At 39.5% G+C, this 21,722-nt stretch overlaps 1 protein-coding gene across 1 annotated transcript in view; it reads left to right on the forward strand.

Moving 5' to 3' along the window:
- The first annotated feature begins 6,650 nt into the window (after window positions 1-6,650).
- Window positions 6,651-21,722, forward strand: part of GOLGA1 (golgin A1) — a 65,692-nt gene continuing 50,620 nt past the window's right edge. Inside the window, exons 1-7 of the mRNA XM_025359816.1 lie at window positions 6,651-6,794; window positions 7,603-7,652; window positions 8,874-9,163; window positions 16,636-16,726; window positions 19,066-19,140; window positions 20,092-20,189; window positions 21,633-21,665. Coding sequence (XP_025215601.1) covers window positions 9,029-9,163; window positions 16,636-16,726; window positions 19,066-19,140; window positions 20,092-20,189; window positions 21,633-21,665 — 432 coding nt within the window. The 5' untranslated portion in view covers window positions 6,651-6,794; window positions 7,603-7,652; window positions 8,874-9,028. The remainder of the gene's footprint in view (window positions 6,795-7,602; window positions 7,653-8,873; window positions 9,164-16,635; window positions 16,727-19,065; window positions 19,141-20,091; window positions 20,190-21,632; window positions 21,666-21,722) is intronic.

The raw sequence follows: 21,722 nt of genomic DNA on the forward strand, positions 1-21,722 counted from the left end.
ATACTTTTTGTATATATGTGTACATATTTGTAAATATATTGGTATGCAATGATACAGTATGTGTATATTATGTACCCATACCCATTGTGGGCTGAATTTATTTAAGTTCTGTGAGGACATCCTAGTGGCATTGTTCATGCTGCTGTAATTAGGTTGTGGCTGTATCTCATTCATAAGTCTCTATTTTGAGGGGCTTGTGTTTGGATAAAATGGGCTAATTTGGAGTTGAAATTAGGATATGAAGATGTTAACAGAAAGCTGGATATTCTTAGCTTTAAAATCACCTGCAAATTTTTATTTAAACTGATGATAAATTAGTGATATAAACCTGGAAAACCTAAGTATGTGAAACTGAGACACCAGCAGATTCTGAAGCTGTAGTAGTCCTTTATTTTCTTGATCCATGTTTAAGTATTATTACTGAGTAAATTATAGTGGGGCTTAATAGGCTGTGGAAAACAAATTGCTTTGATCACATTTTAAAACATAGGAAAATGTCCATTAAATAGGGGAAATATATTCCCAGTTGTCATTTTTATGCCTCATACTGAATTTTGATTTTGGAACAATTTTTTTTCATCAGTGTGCCTCGTTTTATGTGTCTCTGTGAGGCAGAAAAGGGGGCATTAGCTAAGGGATGGCCTAACTTAAGTAAGGTAGGATTTAATGAGGAACAGGAGGTTGTTAATTTGTATATTTGCAGCAGCTATGATTAATTTAGTCCTGTCTTGGCATTTCTAGCTACAGATTTTTTCTTATTGGACTTGCATATCAAAGATGAGTAGGCTCATCTGAGAAAATGCTTCCACTGAATAAAATGCCTCCACTCGTATTGCTGTGTCTCTATGAGACCACTTGTGTTCTGCAAGTTGATGATATATTCACACATGAAGTAGAGTTTTTAATATTAGATGCATGGTGTGCTATAAAAATCTGGGCCTTCAAACCTCTCCCAAGGATGGTAGGGTTGGGGAGGATAAGAGGATAGTAAATATGTGCAGTGCCAATTTGTGAACCTATAGAATGTTGCCAAGTATCAATGTTTGGTTACTTCAGACATATTTATTTGCATGAAAGAGTGTAGGAGATGTTTAATATACACTTAAATACATTCACTGCAGAAATTAAGTAGAGGTTATTTTTGCATGATAAAATGTAACTGCAAAGCAACTTTTTACACCAATATTCTTTGGAAGATTAAATCTCTCTGATCCAATATTAAATTATCTTAAAATAGAGAAATTATCTCAGGAGTGAGTTTTACCACCCAAAAAATGTTACATTTGCTGATTCATTGTATTTTAAATAAAACAGCCAACTATTCCTAACACTTTTCAATTACAGTATTTAGAAATAATCATAACAGCCTTTTTCTTCAATAAATATTAAAATTTGGTAATTTATTATTTCTGAAAAATCAGTGAAAACATCCATAGGATCTGATGCTGTGTTGCTTGAATAATCAAATCATTGTTTTTGCACTGGAGAGTAGTAGAGCAGATAATATACCATTTAAAATTCATGGAACTGACTCAGGCTCCTTGTGGACATTGAGGACAGTAGTGGTAACGAAAAGTACAGTAGAAAAGACTTGACATAGTGAATGTGACCTCTAACCCCAGCGGTTGTAAAGCCAATAACTTTGAGGTTGAATAAGGTAAAACTTGCTTAGAAAACCCAGCTCTTTCCCTTTAGTCTCCTGCGCTCTTATACATTGATACTTTACACCTATTTTTGCTGTACCTCTCAGTCTTTCCTGGATAATGGGACCATTTTACTTTAAAAAAAAAAGAAAAAAAGCGATTCATCTTCCTCAAACTAGAATTTCAAAGCCTAATACTATACTATGTTCCAACTTCATTGAGTTTTGAACAAAAGACTTAAGCATGCCTTGTGTTTAAGGAAAAATAATTGATGTGTGAATGGAATCAATCACCTATTGATGGGAAGGGTATCAGGACGATGTAGGGTGATCTGCCTTTAATTGGGTAGAGATAACTGTATTAAGTATAACTAATTTGTTGGTGCCATAGAAATATTTCCTTTGGAATTCCGTAAATATGAAATTTTTTTAAACTAAAATTGGCATTTTATACTTATTAGTTTAGTGTAATATTGACTTTTGAGAAGAATTCCAACTTTACATGACATTGTTATTTAATCACTGATTGAAGAACCATTCTTAATTTTAAAATATTTTTGTTAATTTCTTTTACAGTTTTAAAAATTAATAATATTTTTATTTTTGAGATGGAGTTTCGCTCTTGTTGCCCAGGCTGGAATGCAATGGTGCGATCTCAGCTCCCTGAAACCTCTGCCTCCCGGGTTCAAGAGATTCTCCTGCCTCAGCCTCCCAAGTAGCTGGGATTACAGGCGTGTGCCACCATGATCAGCTAATTTTATATTTTTAGTAGAGATGGGGTTTCACCATGTTGACTAGGTTAGTCTCGAACTCCTGACCTCAGGTGATCCACCCTCCTCGGCCTCCCAAAGGGCTGGAATTACAGGTGTGAGCCACTGTGCCCGGCCTAAAAAAAATTATTTTTTTAATAGTTATCAGACTACTCTAATCCGTGTGATTTTTAAACATAACTTGGACAGTAGACTGAGTTTTTTTTTTTTTAATAGTTTGAAGTCCATTATATTAAAACTACAAACTCACTTATTCAAGCCTAAATTTCGTCATAGACTATAAATTGGGGATCAGTTTCCTAGTTTGTTGGACAATTCCAATCTATCTACTAAGACAATCATCTTCTTAGGTGTAATATTGTTTATTAAGACATAGGTAATTTTAGGTTTTATACTTCTCTCCTAGGCTTATGGAATGAAAGCTAATAGGCTGAGTTATATCACTTTCAGAATGAAATAGGGAATTATGGCTAGCCTTCTTACAGGTCTGCAGTAAATGATACTTAAATGTTTGTTACATCACTGATTTTCTTTTCTCTTCTGAAGCTGTTGTGAATGTCCACTTTGCCAGGATTGAAAGTTGAAATTTGTAAACATTACAGTTTGAACCATACATTTTCTCAAACATGAAATCAGTATGAATAAGTATAAAATTTGAAATGATCATATATGATAATCCCAAAAGTAAATACTTCCAAACCATAGAGGGATAACCACTGTATTTTAAAAAATATTATTCCCACCCTTCTTTGCATGCTATTAATTGCTTTTTTCCTAAATTAAAACTATGTATTGTGGTATATTAAAAATCTGCAGGAAAAATTTGCTTAAAGTGTTTTAGCACAATAAGAATTTTTATTACTCAGTAGTTGGAGACCAGCCTGGGCAACACAGTGAAACCCTGTCTCTACTTTAAAAAAAAAAAAAAAAAAAAAAAAAAAATTAGCCAGGCGTGGTGGTGTGTGCCTGTAATCCCAGCTACTTGGGAGGCTGAGGCAGGAGAATTGCTTGAACCTGGGAGGCAGACTTTGCAGTGAGCCGAGATCGTGCCATTGCACTCCAGCCTGGGCGACAGAGCGAGATTCCATTTCAAAAAAAAAAAAAAAGAATTTTTATTACTGTTTCCTGAAAAATGGTTTTTGTTAACTCATTGATTATATCATTAAAAATACCTTCTAATGGTTCAGTACAATAATTTAGAACTTGATTTGTGTGGCTTTTTATAAAAGTTATCTGAATGCATTCCTTTTGCCACATAGACCATATGGCTAGTTCTACTGTTGGTTTTTTTTTTTTTTTTTTTGCTTGTTTTTAATAAACCTTGCTGTTCAATAATCAGAGAAACTTTTATTTTGGAGGATTCTTCCAGTTGAGGTAGAAATGTCTTACATAATAGGAAAGGCAGATACAAAGTCCTAACATTTTCATAGCAGAGTTTACAAGTAAAATAACTTATCCATGTAGGTTATCTTCATTGTGTAGCACCAGTATAAACAATGGTTTCATTAATCATTGAATCAGATGAAGCAGTTATAAATCACTTTTTACTTTGTGCTAAGAATTACTGTAATTTCAGGCCACTTTTTTATTTCCTCTGAGCAGTTTCCATTGTAAAGTTGAGTTTCCCTTTTTAAAATTCAAATCATCACTAAAGGTTAAGATAATCAAATAGGAGTTAAAATAAGTTATGTTTGATCTTTTTCCCTTGAAAATAATGGTGAACTTATTGTCTACATTCTGATTACTAGGCAGAAATGCACTTGTTTAAATCATAGCAGTAATTACATTTGGAGGATATAATTACTCGATTTTCTAGTGGTGTGAAATACTTAAAAATTGTGCTTGTCTGTAACTGAAATGTTATAGAATTGTAATACTATAGGGATTATAGAGTTATATTTATTAGCTCTCCTCAAGAGACTGAAGCACAATATTTTTCATGTAACAATTCTTATCCAAGTGCTGCTAATCTGTTGTGCAAATAATGAAGCTATTTGGTTGCCTCTTTAGCTATTCACAAATCACTGTAATCTTTGAAACAATCTTGTTCATTTGTATTAATATTTGGATATTGTGAGTTAATACTTTAGGAAAAAAAAAATCCATCGACTCAGCCCTGTTAGCAAAACTGTTTGGATTCATTAGTTTTTATATGTGTTAACAGTAGAATAAATTTTGAAGGGGCTATTTACTACCAATGACTAAGGGGAAAATTATACTGTCACTATCATTTGACTTGAACATTTGTGGTATTATAAAGGTCTTGTCAGTTGTGTTCTAAATTGCTTAAGCCATACGTTCTCTTAAACAGGATGTTTTTTGTTTTCTTCCTTTCTAGCAGCCTTTTTCTTCTTTGTTATGGTTAATCCTCCATAGATTTTAGAAATTGAGAAGTTCTTGAAACATTTTATTTTCTTGAGTTCATCACTTTTGACTCTTGTATGAGATGTGATTTGTCATAAAAGATAGCCTTTCACTACTTCACTAAATGAATTTCAGAGTAAACACTGTGATTCTGCAGAGCGGATTCAGTAGGCTTTCCAATGTTTTCTCCTGCGATACAGTGCCTACCACCTTGAGGGCACTTCAATACTAGAGGATGAAAACTGAAATGTTTTGATGTTTATTGAATAACGAGATTAGAGAATATTTGATTTTTGTTGTCAGTGTATTAAAGAAATTTTCACATTGATAAATGTTCTCTAGGAATGTGTCTACATTCATCAGGTGTGAACTCCTGTACATGAATTTTGTATCTTGAATCCACATATATATTAAGTGTATCATCAATATAAAAATAAACATTATTTGCTTAAAGTTTTTGGTACTTTTTCGGTATTGACAGCTGAACTGTTAGGGTTTGCTTCATTCACATATCTCAAAGGCTTTGAACTATCTTGGGGTTGATGCTTCTTGTTAGTTTGTAAATGTCTGAATCCTGGTTTTGGTTTTTCCGTGCCCTGCTCCTGGAACACGCGAAGGAAGGGGCTGTTGAAGAATTGGGTGGAATCTGCTTACTCTTGGGCTGGTGTAAAGTCTGGGGATGGAACCAGAGTACTTAAAGTGGAATGGCTGGCTTGGCACTGACGAGTTCAGGGACCTGACTTAGGTTACTGATGTGGACCGTGACTTTTTGTTTGAGACAGTTTCACTCTTGTTGCCCAAGCTGGAGTGCAATGGCGCAATCTTGGCTCACTGCAACCTCCACCTCCCAGGTTCAAGCGATTCTCCTGCCTCCGCCTCCCAAGTAATTCGGATTCGAGGCATGGGCCACAAAGCCCGGTTAATTTTGTAATTTTAGTAGAGACGGGGTTTCGCCATGTTAGGCTGGTCTGAACTCCTGACCTCGGGTGAACCACCGCGCCCGGCCTGGAATGTGACTTAGAACAAGACAGTTTTTCCTGTTTTGTTTTTTTCTTTTCCTACTGCCTGTATGATTGCTATTTACTTAAAGACACGGAGTCTCGCCGCGGTGCCCAGGCTGGTCTCGAAGCCCCGGACCCAGAGATCCTCCCAACTCGGTCTTCCGAGTAGCTGGGACCACAGGAGCGCGCGCCGGGCACTTTTGATGCTTTGAACTTTCTTCCTAAGGAGAAAGGAGACGGCCCAGCAGCGGATGGTGAAGCTAATCCAATATAGTGAGCTGCCACTAGCGTTTTTAAGTGCATTACATAATAAGAACGTCGTTCTGCTGGACGTTATGTACTCGGTTGCGATATAAAAGGTATCATCTACAGGAGGTGACAGGCGCCAAAGTTTAAAAACTGGTCTCAAGGTATAAGGACTAGTTTCTGGAGCTACTGCCTTCTGAGTGAAGATGGAGGCGCAGACTTCCCGGGTCACACAGTGGCAAGGCAGCTGCCTAGGGTGCGGCGGGACCGGGCGGCACGGGGGGCGTCTGGCCAAGCAGCGCAGCCCGCGCCGGGTTTGTAGCCAGCACAGCGCAGCGGGGCCTGTGGCACTGACTGGTTCTTTCACTTTTGACACGAAGCCCCTCCCACTTACCACGCTCTGCACACGCCCCTGTTAAAATAGAAAAAGACCAAGAGAGGCCTCGGAGACTCAGTCATCATCTGCGGCTCTGGCCGCTCGTTGACGTGGCGAACTGAGCTGACAGAGCGCCCGGCTAGGCACTCGCGCACTCCAGCCGTTCCGGCCCAACCGCCGCCCAGAGGTTAGAACAGTAGCCGCCAAAGGCCGCGCACGGGCGCATGCGCGCGTCGGACCAACTCCCTCGCGCAGTCACTTCCGGCGCGCTGGGAGACGTGCGGTTCCGGGTCGCTGCTCGGCTCTCCAGCCGGGCGGTGGGGGCTGGTGACGCGGTCCGGGGCTCACGAGAGGCCCCGGAGGCGGGGCTTTGCTGGCTGCCCAGAGAGAGGCAGGTGCGCGGGCCAGGACTCCGGGAATGCGAGTAGGCCCCTTATTCTCCCGGTGGCCTCTGTCTGTCCCCACAGCGGCCCGGTCAGGGTTGCCCAAGCCCCAAGGCGGGGGGCGGCACCGGGGTGCTGAAAGGGTGAGAGTGGGGGCGGAGGCGGGCTGCCCCGGCCTGGGAGTCTGGAGCCTAGGATTCTGGGATTCCTCCCTGCGCGACCTTGGACAAGTCGCTCCTCTCTGGGGCTCAGTTTCTCTGCTGTCAAATGGGAGAGATGTTGGATCCTTCCTTTCTTTGACAGTCCAAGCACGGGCGGGGCTGGAGGGAGCCTGAGGGAGTGAGATCCAAACTGCCGTGGCAGGCACCTGCCTGCCTCCCTGGGAGTTAGGCATCTGTCTTTACCCAATTTTGCTTTGCTTTTTCTCAGTACGAATCCGTGACTAGACAGTCCAGGGTCTGGCCAGGTAAACAGTGTGTGAGTATAGTAATCAACTGAGAAATAAATACTGGCCCCAGGAAAACTTAACCTCATTCAAATTGTTTTGCTTAGGGCTCCCAGGGAGAGATGAGTTTAGGCACCCGCTGTGGTGATCAATTCTGTTCTGTGCGCTTGTAAGTGACACTCTTAGGCAAATAACAAATTCATAGGAGATCAGGGTTAGGGAGGGTATCCCACTGAGAGTTGTGACAGGTTTTCTTACCCCCTTTAATCCTTCTTTTGTCCCTCTTCCTTCACTACTTCTCCCCATCCCCACCCAACATTTCGGCCATACACTTGAAAAGAAATATCCAATGAATTTTATTTTGTCTTCATGCAGGACAGAATGCTTTGACCTCCAAGCTGTTTTAAATCTAGTAGATAAGCCAGGTGAGTAAGTGGTTTACAGACATTGAAAGTAAAGTTTCTGAAGAATTGTACAGACTTAATGGAGGATCTGAAGTGGTAAGATGGCATTTGTGTATCTCAGAGCAGAGCTTAGGTGTCCTCCACAAAACATGGAAAGTTAAGGTTGGAACCAGAATATTAGTGTTTTATACACCATTGGGAGGAAAAGATTTTTGAATCTTTCTTTGAATATCATGTCAAACATTCTGAAGAAAAGAAACAGGCTGGGTGCAGTGGCTCACACCTGTAATCCCAGCACTTCAGAAGGCCGAGGCAGGTGGATCACCTGAGGTCAAGAGTTTGAGACCAGCCTGACCAACACGGAGAAACCTCATCTCTACTAAAAATACAAAATAAGCCGGGCGTGATGGCGCATGCCTGTAATCCCAGCTGCTCGGGAGGCTGAGGCAGGAGAATCACTTGAACCCGGGAGGTGGAGGTTGCAGTGAGCCGAGATCATGCCATTGCACTCCAGCCTGGGCAACAAGAAAGAAACTCCATCTCAAAAAAAAAAAGAAAAAGAAAAGAAACTGATTGGAGGTAATTTTATCAAACTCAGAACCACACAGCGTCTCCAGAAAATGTTCAAGGATGTCAGATACCTATACAACAGAGTTGTCTGGCTTGTCGTCTTTTTTCTGTTACCAGCTTTTCCTATTGGACAGTTGATTGCAAACCACCCTGAAACAGTAGGATATTACACCTTTTACATATTGAATTACGTATTGGATATTGGATTACATATGAATCGAATTACATGCGTTTTTGCCTTCAACTTAAAAAAATAACACTAAACTGTAGTTAAGCTTATTGGAGGAAGGATTTGAAATCATTAAGTCACGAATATGTGATGTTGATGTCTGCTCTGGGAAATTTTACCAAATGTGTTATATGTCATACTCAACATGGTGTAATTAAAAAAAAAAAAAACAGAGATTTGTGAATGAGAGTCCTCTGTTCAAATACCAGCCCTGCCACTTAGCCACACAATCTTTGATAGATTACTACATCTCCTTGAGACTGGATTTCTTCATCTTATATGCATATGAAGCACCTGAGTGCTTTTTAAATGTTTAGTAATTGTGTTCTATAAGTGTACATGTAAATTATGAAACTTAATTTTGAAATCTAAAACTTAACAACTGAGATGTGAAATCTTTCCAGTGTTTAACTTTTGAACTGTCCCTTTCATCTGGTTTATAGATCCTGTGTTGCCATAAGCCCTTGGCCCACATTTAAGTGGGAATGCAGCTAGCTTGGATGTCTGAAACTTTGTAGGCACCTGTGTCTGATTCCTAAACACAGGCACCAGGACTACTGAGAGCTCATCATCCGTGCCGGATAGCCACACAGCAAACATGTTTGCAAAACTGAAGAAGAAAATTGCAGAAGAGACTGCTGTTGCTCAGAGACCAGGAGGTGCTACTAGGATCCCACGGTCTGTGAGCAAGGAATCAGTTGCCTCAATGGGAGCTGACTCAGGAGATGACTTTGTAAGTATCTTTACTTAAGAAATATACTTTTGCAGGGAATTCTTCCAATAAATATTTTAAATTGCTTGATTATTTCATACCTTTCATGATTTGTAGCTATATAAGAGCCTGTACATCTGATTCTTCTTACTCTGAGGTACCTTTTTGTTAATGTTTGGTTTGTAAATGTTAAGGTACTCTTTTTTTTTCCTTATTTTTCTGTGAATTCCTCTTCATATTCTCTCCAGTGTCCTCTTGTACTGTTTTTCCATCTGTATACCTTGTACATCTTCTTTTGCATTTCATTTCTGAAAATGTCTGGGCCTGTTTTCATTGCAGACATATATACTTATATAACAACTAAGTCATTGCTGCTTAACAAGGTCTCTGAGTTGTGGTAAGGAGTTAGCCAGAGTGCATTGTTGTATTGGGAAGGTTGATGGAAAGATGGCAACAGTGATTACAGTATGTTTCTTTTTTTCTTTTTCTTTCTTTTTTTTTGAGATGGACTCTCACTCAGTAGCCTAAGGTGGAGTGCTGTGGCCTGATCTCAGTTCACTGCAACCTCTGCCTCTGGGGCTCAAGCAATTCTTGTGCCTCAGCCTCCAGAGTAGCTGAGACTACAGGTGTACTCCACCATGCCTGGCTAATTTTTTGTATTTTCTTAGAGACAGGTTTTCACCATGTTGCCCAGGGTGGTCTCAAACTCCTGAGCTCAGGCGATCCGCCCGCCTTGGCCTCCCAAAGTGCTGGTATTACAGGTGTGAGCCACCATGCCTGGCCTACAATATGTTTCTTATTAGTAAAATACATTTGTGGCTATAAGATTTCAAAAAATGAAGATGTTGCTATATTAGGGAAATGTCATGCTTAAAAAATAAAGTGTGGCTTTTGCATATGACAGGATCCTCTTAAGTTAGATAAATTTCTTTTTTTCTTTTTATTTGAGACAGAGTCTCACTGTGTCACCCAGGCTGGAGTGCAGTGGCATGATCTCAGCTCACTGCAATCTCTACCTCCTAGGTTCAAGCAATTCTCCTGCCTCAGCCTCCCAAGTAGCTGGAACTACAGGTGCCCACCACCATGCCCGGGATAATTTTTTTTGGTTTTTGGTTTTTGGTTTTTGTTCTTGAGATGGAGTCCCGCTCTGTCACCTAGGCTGGAGTGCAGCGGCGCAATCTCGGCTCACTGCAATCTCCACCTCCCGGGTTTAAGTGATTCTCCTGCCTCAGCCTCCTGAGTAGCTGGAACTACAGGCACCTGCCACCACGTCCAGCTAATTTTTGTATATTCAGTAGAGACAGGGTTTCACTATGTTGGCCAGGCTGGTCTCGAACTCCTGACGTCATGATCCTCCCTTCTTAGTCTCCCAAAGTGCTGGGATTATAGGGGTGGGCCACCAACACTTGGCAATAAATTTCTTTAAAACTCATTTATAATGCTTGATATGTATAAATGAATGTATATAATATATATGTAAAGTATAAAGCATAAAGTAAATCTATCACTCATCTGAAAAATAGAACATTATCAATTCTGTTAAGCCACTTATATGCTTCTTCCAATTTCCTCTACCCAATTTAGGCTAGCATAACCACTATTCTAAATTTTGTATTTTTCATTCACTTGCTTTTTAAAATATCTTACCAGATATGTATGTATTCATAAATAATTTATTATTTAATACTGCTTGGTTTTGAAGTTATAAAAGTTGCACACTGTAGACTTCTTGGATTTCCTTTTTTAAAATTTAATTCAACATGCTTATAAAATGCATCCATGTTATAGGAAGCTGTGGTTCATTTGTTTTTACTGCTGTATAAGATTCCAGGCTGGGCACAGAAGCTCATGCCTGTAATCCTAGTGCTTTGGGAAGCTAAGGCAGAAGGATTGCTTGAGGCCAGAAGTTCAAGACCAGCCTGGGCAACATAGCAAGTCCGCATCTCTACAAAAGTTGTTTTTTTTTTTTAATTAACCAGGTTGGTGGTGGTATGCCTGTAGTCCTAGCTTTTTGAGAGGCAGAGGCAAGAGGATCACTTGAGCCCAGGAGTTTGAGATTGTAGTGAGCTATGATCGTGCCACTGTACTCCCACCTATGCAACAGAGCGAGACTCTTGTCTCTAAAGATTTAAAAAAAAAAAAAAAGATCCCAGCTTTAGAAAAGGCCACATTTTATCTCTGTCTTCTCCTGGCGATAGACATTTGAGTTGTTTCCATGGTCAGATGAGTCTTCCTCCTGCTTTCTTATACTGCCTGGATCCCAGGTCAGATTACATGGCAGAAGCTATTAGGTTATCGGGATGGAGCAATAAGATTACCGGGTCTACATTATCACTGGTTCCTATATTTTAGAGGAAATATAAGCACACATTTGAACATCGGGCTGAAGGATGTAGTTTTAAGGCTGGGTTCTGTGACAGAAGGACCTGCTTTGCCTTCATTTTGACATGCTAAATGAAGTCATTTATTTAGTAATGTATCCCAAATACAGAGATTGACCTGGATTCAGGAAGTACTTTATTTTGGGATTTCTCAAGTTTTGAACTTAATACAGCCTGATCCTCAGTTCCTGTCTCCAGACCCTTATACCCAACTGCATATATTTCTCCAAACAGATGCCTCCTCTGTGGCATCTCAAATTCTAAATGAACAAAATTGAATTCATCATTTCCATCTCCAAACGTGCACCTTCATCTTCCCAAGTCACCAGCCAGAAACTTTGGAGGTATTTTAGACTCTTCCCTCCTTTCACTTCTTGATGTCCAATCAGTCACCATGTATAATGGCTTCTATTTCTTTTTTTCTATTTTTTTTTTTGGAGACAGAGTCTCACTCTGTCTCCCAGGCTGGACCCTGGGTTCAAGCAATTCTCCTGCCTCCGCCTCCCAAGTAACTGGGACTACAGGTGCATGCCGCCATACTCGGCTAATTTTTTGTATTTTTAATAGAGATGAGGTTTCACCGTGTTGCCCAGGCTGGTCTCGAACTCCTGAGCTCAGGCAATCTGCCCACCTCAGCCTCCCAAAGTGCTAGGATTACAGGCAGCTTTCATTTCTTAAATGTCTCAAACTTGCCTCTCTACTCCATCTTCTAGTATTACATTTACTAGCACAGGTTAAGCATCTGTAATCTGAAAATTTGAAATCTGAAATACTCCAAAATCTTAAACTTTTTGAGCGCCAAAATGGCTACAAGTGGAAAATTCTACACATAAATACTTAACACAAATTTGTTTAATGCATATTATTTAAAATATTATAGAAAATTATGTTCAGGCTATGTGTATAAAATGTATATGGAACATAATTTTGTGTTTATACTTGGGTCCCATCCCCAAATTATTAATTATGTATATGCAGACATTCCAAAATGTGAAAAAATCCTAACTCCAAAACACTTCGAATCCAAAACTGTTTGGGTAAGAGATACTCAACCTATACTATCATTTGATTTCAGACTGCCTTTCTTTCTGGGACAAATGTTGTAGTCTATCTGGGTTCCCTATCCCCAAAGTGACCTTTTGTTTTCTTTGAGACAGGGGTCTCTTTCTTTCACCCAGGCTGGAGTGCAGTGGCGAGATCACAGCCCACTGCAGCCTTAACCTCGTGGGCTCAAGCGATTCTCCCATTTCAGCCTCTTGAGTAGTTGGCACAACAGTCACGTACCACCACACCCAGCTAATTTTTGCATTTTTTGTAGAGACGGAGTTTTGCCATGTTGCTTAGGCTGGTCTTGAATTCCTGGGCTCAAACAATCTGCCCACCTTGACCTCCCAAAATACTGGGACTGCAGGCGCTAGCGGCTGTGCGCAGCCCAAAGTGATCTTTCTAAAAGCAGATCTGTTGATGTCTCTCCAGTACTTAAGACTCATAGGCCGGGCGCGGTGGCTCACGCCTGTAATCCCAGCACTTTGGGAGGCCGAGGCGGGCGGATCACAAGGTCAGGAGATCGAGACCACAGTGAAACCCCGTCTCTACTAAAAACACAAAAAATTAGCCGGGCGCGGTGGCGGGCGCCTGTAGTCCCAGCTACTCAGGAGGCTGAGGCAGGACAATGGCGTGAACCTGGGAGGCGGAGCTTGCAGTGAGCCGAGATCCCGCCACTGCACTCCAGCCTGGGCGACAGCGCGAGACTCCCTCTCAAAAAAAAAAAAAAAAAAAGACTCATAAAACTCAGGGGCTTCCCCATCATTTTCAGGATGAAGTACAAACCCATTATTATAGCATAATGGTAAACTGTCATGGTCTTGTCTCAGTTTATTTGACCAGCATTTTCTCACTGTACTTTCCTACACCCTGTGCTACAGCCAGATTGAATTTGTTGCACTTTCTAGAATGTACCACATTCTTTCATGCCTACAATTTTTGCACATGCTGTTTCCTCTCTCTAGAATGTCTTGTCTCCCCTTTCACTCCTGCATTCCTCTTCCAGACTGTTGTGTGTCTTAAGACTCAGCTTACATGTTACTTCCAGGAAACTCCCTTGACCTGACCTTCTCCTCTGGCAGCCCTCTCTCCTTTACCCCTGCTGGCTGTTTGGTGCCTTGTCTTCTGCTAACCTCTGTAATAGCACCTACTGTATTGCATTATTATTGATGATTTGCTTGTTTGTCTCTTCCACTGAACTGGGAGTTTCATGAAAGGCGATAAGGGAAGTGTAGCCCTTAGGAACTCAGGTCGGGTTATAGAGCCATATCTGCTCTATTATTTTTATGTGACTTTGGGCAAGTTTCTTCATTTTTTTCTTTCCTTATTTTCCACATCTATAAAATGGGGATAGGAACTCTATCTATCTTTATTAAAATATGTGTGTCAAGGATGCCCAAGATCATCCCCAGATTTGATTATTCACTAGGAGGACTCACAAGACTCAGCATACAGTTTTACTCACTGCTGTAATTTATTACAGTGAAAGGATCTAAAACAGAGTCAGCAAAGGGAAAACGTGCATGGGGCAAAGCTTGGAGGAAACAGGTGCAGGCTTCCAAGATTCTTCTCCCAGTGGAGTAACATAGGACACGCTCCATTCTCCCAGCAATGAGTTGTGACATCACATGTAAAATGTCTACCAGGGAAGCTCATTAGAGACTCAGTGTCCAGGATTTTTATTGGGTACTGGTCGTGTGAACACCCTCTGCCTACTGTGTATCAAAATTCCAGACTCTGGGCCAGGTGGGGTGTCTCACACCTGTAATCCCAGCACTTTGGGAGACCAAGGCGGGTGGATCAGTTGAGGTCAGGAGTTTGAGAGCAGCCTGGCCAACATGGCAAAACCCTGTCTCTACTAAAAATACAAATATTAGCTGGGCATGGTGGCACACACCTGTAGTCCCAGCTACTCAGGAGGCCCAGGAGAATCGCTTGAACCCAGGAGGCAGAGGTTACAGTGAGCCAACATTGTACCACTGCACTCCAGCCTGGGTGACAGAGCAAGACTCTGTCTAAATAAATAAATAAATAAATAAATAAATAAATAAATAATCCAGACTCCAGAAGGAAACCAGGTATTCAGCATAAACCATATTTTTGCACAAACATTTTAGGCACAATGAGCCATTCTTAACAGAATAATGGGAACCCTCCCAAAGCCTAAGTTCCCAGATGCCAGGCAAGGACCAACCTTAAAAGCAGGCCTTTCTAAGGACAACAGTCTGAGGCCTGTAATGTCAGTTCTTCTGCTTAGGATGTAAAGCACTTAGCATGGAATCTGGCTCTAAGCATTTTACAATTAGCTGCTGCTGCTGTTATTTTGGATAGGAGCTCTTTGTTTCACCACTATTCCTAGTGCTTAGCACAGTAATGAGACATTCTATGTCTCACTAACAGTAATAATCATAACAGCTTCTTATACTGCTAGTGCTGTGGTCTGAATGTTTGTGTCCCCAAAAATTGATATATTGAAACCTAATCACCAGAGCAATGGAATGAGGAGGTGAATCGTCTCCGAGATGATTAGCTCATGAGGGAGGAACCCTCATGAATGGGATTAGTGCCCTTACAAAAGAGGCCCCAGAAAGCTGCTTTGCCCCTTCCACCATGTGAGGGCACAGCTAGAAGGTGTCATGTATGAACCAGAAAGTGGGTCCTCACTAGACACCCAATCTGCTGGCACCTTAATTTTGGACTTCCCAGACTCCAGAACTGTGAGAAATACATTTCTGTTGTTTATAAGTCACACGCTTTATGGCATTTCGTTATAGCAGCTCAAATAGACTAAGACAACTAGTAATAGATGACACATATTAAAGCTAATATGTGCCAGGCTGTGTTTTAGGGATTTGACAAGTATTGATTTACTTAATCCTATTCACAGCTCTGTGAGGCAAATGATATTTGTTATCACAGATTGCAAATGAGGAAACCAGTGCACAGAGAAGTTGAGTAATGAGCCTAAGTTCTTACAGCTTGAAAGTGGTAAAGCTGGAACCTGAAGCAAGGTCTTCTGACACCAGAGACTCTCCTCTTAACTGTCCAGTGTCCTGACTCTTGGTACATATTGGATGGGCAGTTGGCTGGACATGTAGATGAATATTTGAAGTGAATTATTGAATCATCTTTAAAAACATTTTGGGGATACAATGGGAAACATGATTAAGGACTGGATGTTAGTATTTTTTGTTAGGAATGATAATCATATGTTGTCTATGAAGAGAAATATCCTTATTTTTTAGAAATAGTTATCAGAGTATTTAGGATGAAATGTAATGATGTCTGTTATTTAAATTACTTCAGAAAAATAAAAATTGGTGAAACAAATAAGGCAAAGCTTCAGCAATTGTGAAAGTAGATGGAAAGTGTTCATTAGACCAATTTCTCTCCCTTTCTATAGTTTGAAAAATTTTATAATGAAAAGTAAAAGAGATTTTAAAAACTGAGTTATTAGCAATCACAAGCAGTGCCCATAGTAATAGTAGTATTCATTTATTTTAAAATAATCTGGTTTTTTGGGAAAAATGTATGCCTCATTAATATATTGGTTTGTTGAATGCATATTATCTGCTGAAGTCTATGATGCAAATTAGAGTTTTAGATTGACATCCCTTTGTTTTATAGATGAAGATACTGAAACTTTATCAATATTGGTGAAAGATTCATAGTCATAGGCCAGCTTTTGATCCCTACAGAACTCCCACCCTCTTTATCCCAGGACTTTACTTTTGGAAAGATAAAGTGATTTTTTTATCGTGGCAAATATAGTTTTTGTATTACATACTTGCTATAATAATGGATCTATTTACTATTATTTATTTCAATAACATGTGTACACATACGATATATCTGTTTAGCATCTCCTCTCTCCTTCACTTTAAGAGGCAGAAAGCATTGCTTCCACTTTCCAGGTAGAGAAACTAGGCCCAGTTACGTTAAGAAGCTTTTCAGTGACTACAATTAATTGAAGTGTAACCAAACCTAAAGTAGACCTGTCACTTTCTGGCTCAGTACTGTGGTCTCACACATATATGAATTCGACCTTCCTTGTGTCTACCTCAACAGGCTTCCGATGGAAGCAGCTCCAGAGAAGATCTTTCATCCCAGCTTTTGAGAAGGAATGAACAGATGCGAAAGTTAGAGGCCAGACTTTCTGGTATGTCTAAGAACTTGTAAAAAACAAACACGAGAAACTTGCCTTGCTTGACTCTCCTATAAAATAGCCATATAGGATGACTTTATAGTTATTTTCACATATCATTTTGATCTTTTTAGATAGGAGCAAGTATACCCTCTTCTTTTTTTAGTGTACTAAATAGTGTAAATTCAAAACTGAATTTGAAAGTTTATTAAAAAAATTTTTCTGCTCCTGAGGTTTCTAGCCATGGAAATAAAAGATGGTAATAGTGTATGTACAATAGATTTGACCATCTTCCACCATTAGCATAGCCTGCTTTCAGGTGGAAAGGGATAGGGTTAGTTTTTAAAGGGAATGGCCAACAGATATTGGATTCATCAGCACCAGAGAGAGATTGGTTCTATGTTGCCACTTCCTGCAGCTCATACCACCTGTGTAAGTGTCGTTGTAGGTCTTTGGGCCACTTTTCAATGGTATTTCTGACTTCAGCACCTGCATAGAAGGTGTAACTCTCATTATGTCTTTTGTGTGCAGTTTACATAGCTCCCATTATATCCTTTGCCTGAGGAAGGCATGGTCATGATAGAATTGTGAGTTATTATTTTGGTTTCTGCCAGTGGATACGTTTGGAAAACTTCATCCTATAAAGTGGTTCATGGCTTCTGTGTGTCTTTTTGTCCCTTGGCTTTTTTTTTTTTTTTTTTTTTTTTGAGATGGAGTCTCGCTCTGTTGCCCAGGCTGGAGTGCAGTGGCGCAATCTTGGCTCACTGCAAGCTCTGCCTCCCGGGTTCATGCCATTCTCCTGCCTCAGCCTCCCTAGTAGCTGGGACTATAGGCACCTGCCACCATGCCCAGCTAATTTTTTTTGTATTTTTAGCAGAGACGGGGTTTCACTGTGTTAGCCAATATGGTCTCGATCTCTTGACCTCAAGATCTACCTGTCTAGGCCTCCCAAAGTGCTGGGATTACAGGCGTGAGCCACCATGCCCGGCCGTCCCTTGGTCTTTTAATGCCCATTTTATTGGAGTAAAACAGCAGACCCAAATTCACCAAGTGGTATGTGAAATATTTATATTTGTGTAGCTATCAGACCCGGATTCACCACATTGTATGTGAAGTATTTGTATTTGTGTAGCTATCAAAGGTTCATAGCATAATTCACAACTACTAATTATTTTGTCCTCACTAGAGCCTTATTAGGCTTAGCAAGGTTAAGGCCTTACAAGTAGTAAACGGTAGAGCTGGGATCCAAACCCAGATTTATTTGATGCTAGAGTCTTAATTCCATCTGCTTTAAACTTAATTGTTGCTATCCTGTTACTCCTACCCATACATAGTATCAGTAACAGAGGTAAAGTAATTTTACACTTGTTTAATGTTGAAGAGAGAGTTATAAAATAATATGTGTACCTTCCCCATATGGTAGGAAGAATAGTTGGGCTTGACTTACATTAGAGAAGGGACAGGGAAGAGAGCTGCCATTTATTGGGCCCACTATGTCCTGAGTATTGTCCTACAGTATTAGTATGAGTAATAATAATTGTCACAGTGACAACAATAACAGCTGCATTTTATTGAGCACTGTGTGCAAAGCACTTAAGGCATGTAAAATGTCTTATTATCTAATGCATCGTTTGTGGTAGGTACAATTAATATCATTTAATATATGAAGAAACTAATACTACAGGATCAATAATTTGCTTAAGGTCCGCAGCTAAGGACTGACAGAGTTGGGATTTGAGCTACTGTCTATGTTTTCACTAAACCATAATTATCTTCTTTGGCCACCTAGATAATTAATTCTGACATTCACATTTTTAATATAGCATAGGTAACCAAGTTCCTGTGTAGAAAGGGAGCTCACTTTTTTAGAGAATTAAGTGCTATCACTATAAAGACAATGCTGCACCTAAGGTGTTTGTTATCGCCCTAACTACTGTTCCTGAGTTGTGTGGACTGTAAGTGAGCTGTTTAGTGAGTTCGCTTTGATCTGTCCTACTGCTAAGGCTGGAAGAGGAAGTGGAAACTGAGATTTGAAATTAAGTCATGAGATAAATCTGTGTTTTTCCTAGCAGGACATTTCTGATCACTAGGCTAAGCCTAATTCTTGTTTTCCATCAAGGCTAAACAAACCTGCCTTTTTGTACTCACCATTTATACACCATGGATAATTTGTACTATACTTGTTTTCCTGTGTTGTTCATTGTTAATGGGAGGCTGTCTGCCTAGCTTTCCTTAACAGGAGTGGTTTTCAGGTTAAGAAAATCATCATCATTTCCACTCATTTTTTTGTTTAATTAACTTCCTTTCCTGATGTTTGTCCATTTCTGGTATGTGCGTCACCCTCCTCACCCAAGACTATGCTGAACAGGTCCGAAACTTGCAGAAGATAAAAGAGAAGCTTGAAATTGCATTAGAAAAACACCAGGATTGTACGTATTTTTTTCCTGCTTTTTCAATCTCTTCAAGCTTTAGTTTTTTGAAATGAAACAATAGCATATGGTTAAGCTTGTCCTTCTTGAAAGCATGAATCTTTATTTTATAAGTAGTATACTTCTTAATCAAGTTGATAAAACATTTGGCTGATCTAAAAGTTATAAGTATACAAGTTTTATTTATGTTGCTTTATAAAGGCATGATTCTTAGGAGTAGGTCATTAGGTGTATCAGCTTGTCTCTATCCAGTTGACCCCTTTATTTAGGCTACCCTCAGGTTTTAATAAAATCTAGTACCTATCCCTTAGGTCTGGATTAGGAAATGGTTTCTCACCACAGCTTCATTACTGCTGTGTTGAGTAACTGGGAGAAATCCCTGTCATCACTCCCTCAGCAATAAAGCATACATTTTATGTAGTCTGCCCTAAATCATATGTTCTTTGGGTACCATCCAAGAAAGATGTTAGTAGAAGTAGAAAGTTATTTTTTTGCTGATATGTACTAAAAAAACTTTTAAGGAAAATAAAGTAAAAGCAAGGCTTTTTGTTTGTTTGTTTTGATTTTTGTTTTTGTTTTTAATTCTGATAAGGTGGTAGTAGCCATCACTTAGCATCAGCTTTGATGTTTTCTGGCAACCTACCTAACTCAGTGTTCTATCATTGTACCATTTAAGAAGTTACCTTTGGCATCTTTCTAAATATATATACTTGTCTATTACAAGAAACAAAAACAATAAGGAAACAAACAAGCAAACACTGTGGTCTGTTACCAAGGCCAAAATATTCTTCTGGAAAGTTGAGGTGGATCAAGCTTTTCCTAGTACCATAATCCACTTATGTGACTTTGGCCTTTTTCATTAGGTGACAGTTTTAAAATAATCACATGGGCTATTTGTCATGCTGTTTCTGAAGTATTTTCATATCTCAAATAGAGCCTCTTTGTTAACAGCTTCCATGCGGAAATTTCAAGAGCAGAATGAGACATTCCAAGCCAACAGAGCCAAAATGGCAGAAGGACTGGCTTTGGCATTAGCCAGAAAGGACCAGGTATTTTATATGTGGCACTGCCCAAAACTAGTGGAAAGATTTCACTTAGTGACATGACTTCAAAAATCATGACATAACCTACAGAAAATATTTATAGCCTAGGAGAAAAGGAATGTTGTAAGTTCTTTAAGGTTTTCTTTGGCCTTTTCTTGTAAAGTGAAGAAACTTTACAGTTCTAATCATGAAATGTGTCCAGAATGTGAGAGTATCATTCCTTGCATCTGTATAGTTTCATAAAATTGAGAAGAGAAATAGTGTATCTGTAATCTGATAGCAGGCCCCAAAATAAGAGAAAAGGTCTCTGCCCTCTAAAAACCTCTCTGAAAGTCTAAGCCCCAGACATTTTCCTTTTATCCTGGAGAAGATATTATTAACCTAGTCATAATCCATAGTATACAGAGTTCTTCCAACCTCTGTTCCCACGTTTCTTCAATCCCAACCAGCTGGACAGAGGGGAACTCCTATAATCTCAACAGAACCAACCACTGGAAGATGCTGAATGAATAACCACAAGGAAGGAAAATAATTCTGTTACTGGCTATTACAGTAATTATGAAGTATATTTTGTTCAAAATAATAGATGACATTTTAAATTTAAGATAAGCATCAATGTATTGTAATGATAATTTTGATTTATTAAGACAGCTTGTTATGTTTCACTTAAGAAATTGTGTAATTTATTTCATCTGGAGGAGGTGGGTTGGTTGATTGGTTTTAAAGTGTCTGTTCATCATCTAGGACATTTACTAGTCAGAAAAAATACCATTTACCAATACTTAGTGGATAACTATGGTATGAATGTATATAAATGAAGAAATAATCTAAAATTCATGGATTCTGATTATAGGCAATCAGTATATTGCCTTTTGTGCGAATGGGTTTTTTTTTTTCCTCACTATTTTATAGTTTGTGAATAAGGGGCATGATTCTTTTTCTTTTAATTTACACAGATGGCATAAAGCATGTTGGTAAAATCAAAATGTAAAGGAAAGTAATGATCAGGGACTGCAAAAGATCCCCCCTACTCCCCCAGTTTCAGGAATTGATTTCTAAACATCATTTGCAGAATTACTCAACTCAGCTAGTCCCAGCTACCCACTCCCAAGAAACAACAGTACTCATGGCAAAACTCCCAGGAACAAGCTGAGAAGCTGCATCAGAACAGCAGATATGGCTTTTCTTGGGTGTCCTGCTTAGTAAAAATCTGCAGGCTTATATCCATGAATTCATTCTGTTCTAGAATCTTAGATAAAGTGCATTTTCTTCTACTGCTGTGACTCTTGCCTTTCTTAAACCAAGTTTATGGATTTTTTTTTAATTGGCTTTTTTGTTTTGTTTGGTTAGTTGCTTTCTGGGAAGAGTTGGGTTGTTCTGTTTTCTGGAAATCTTGGTATTACAGATGCTCTTCACTGGAAACCATACTTTTGTATTGTTTTGTTTTAGGAATGGTCAGAAAAGATGGATCAGCTTGAAAAGGTTAGTTCATCTTTATTTTTGTCTCATTTTTGTTGGTCTCATCTCTAGGGTTTGGAA

Source organism: Theropithecus gelada, chromosome 15 (assembly GCF_003255815.1).
Source record: "Theropithecus gelada isolate Dixy chromosome 15, Tgel_1.0, whole genome shotgun sequence".
Taxonomy (NCBI): domain Eukaryota; kingdom Metazoa; phylum Chordata; class Mammalia; order Primates; family Cercopithecidae; genus Theropithecus; species Theropithecus gelada.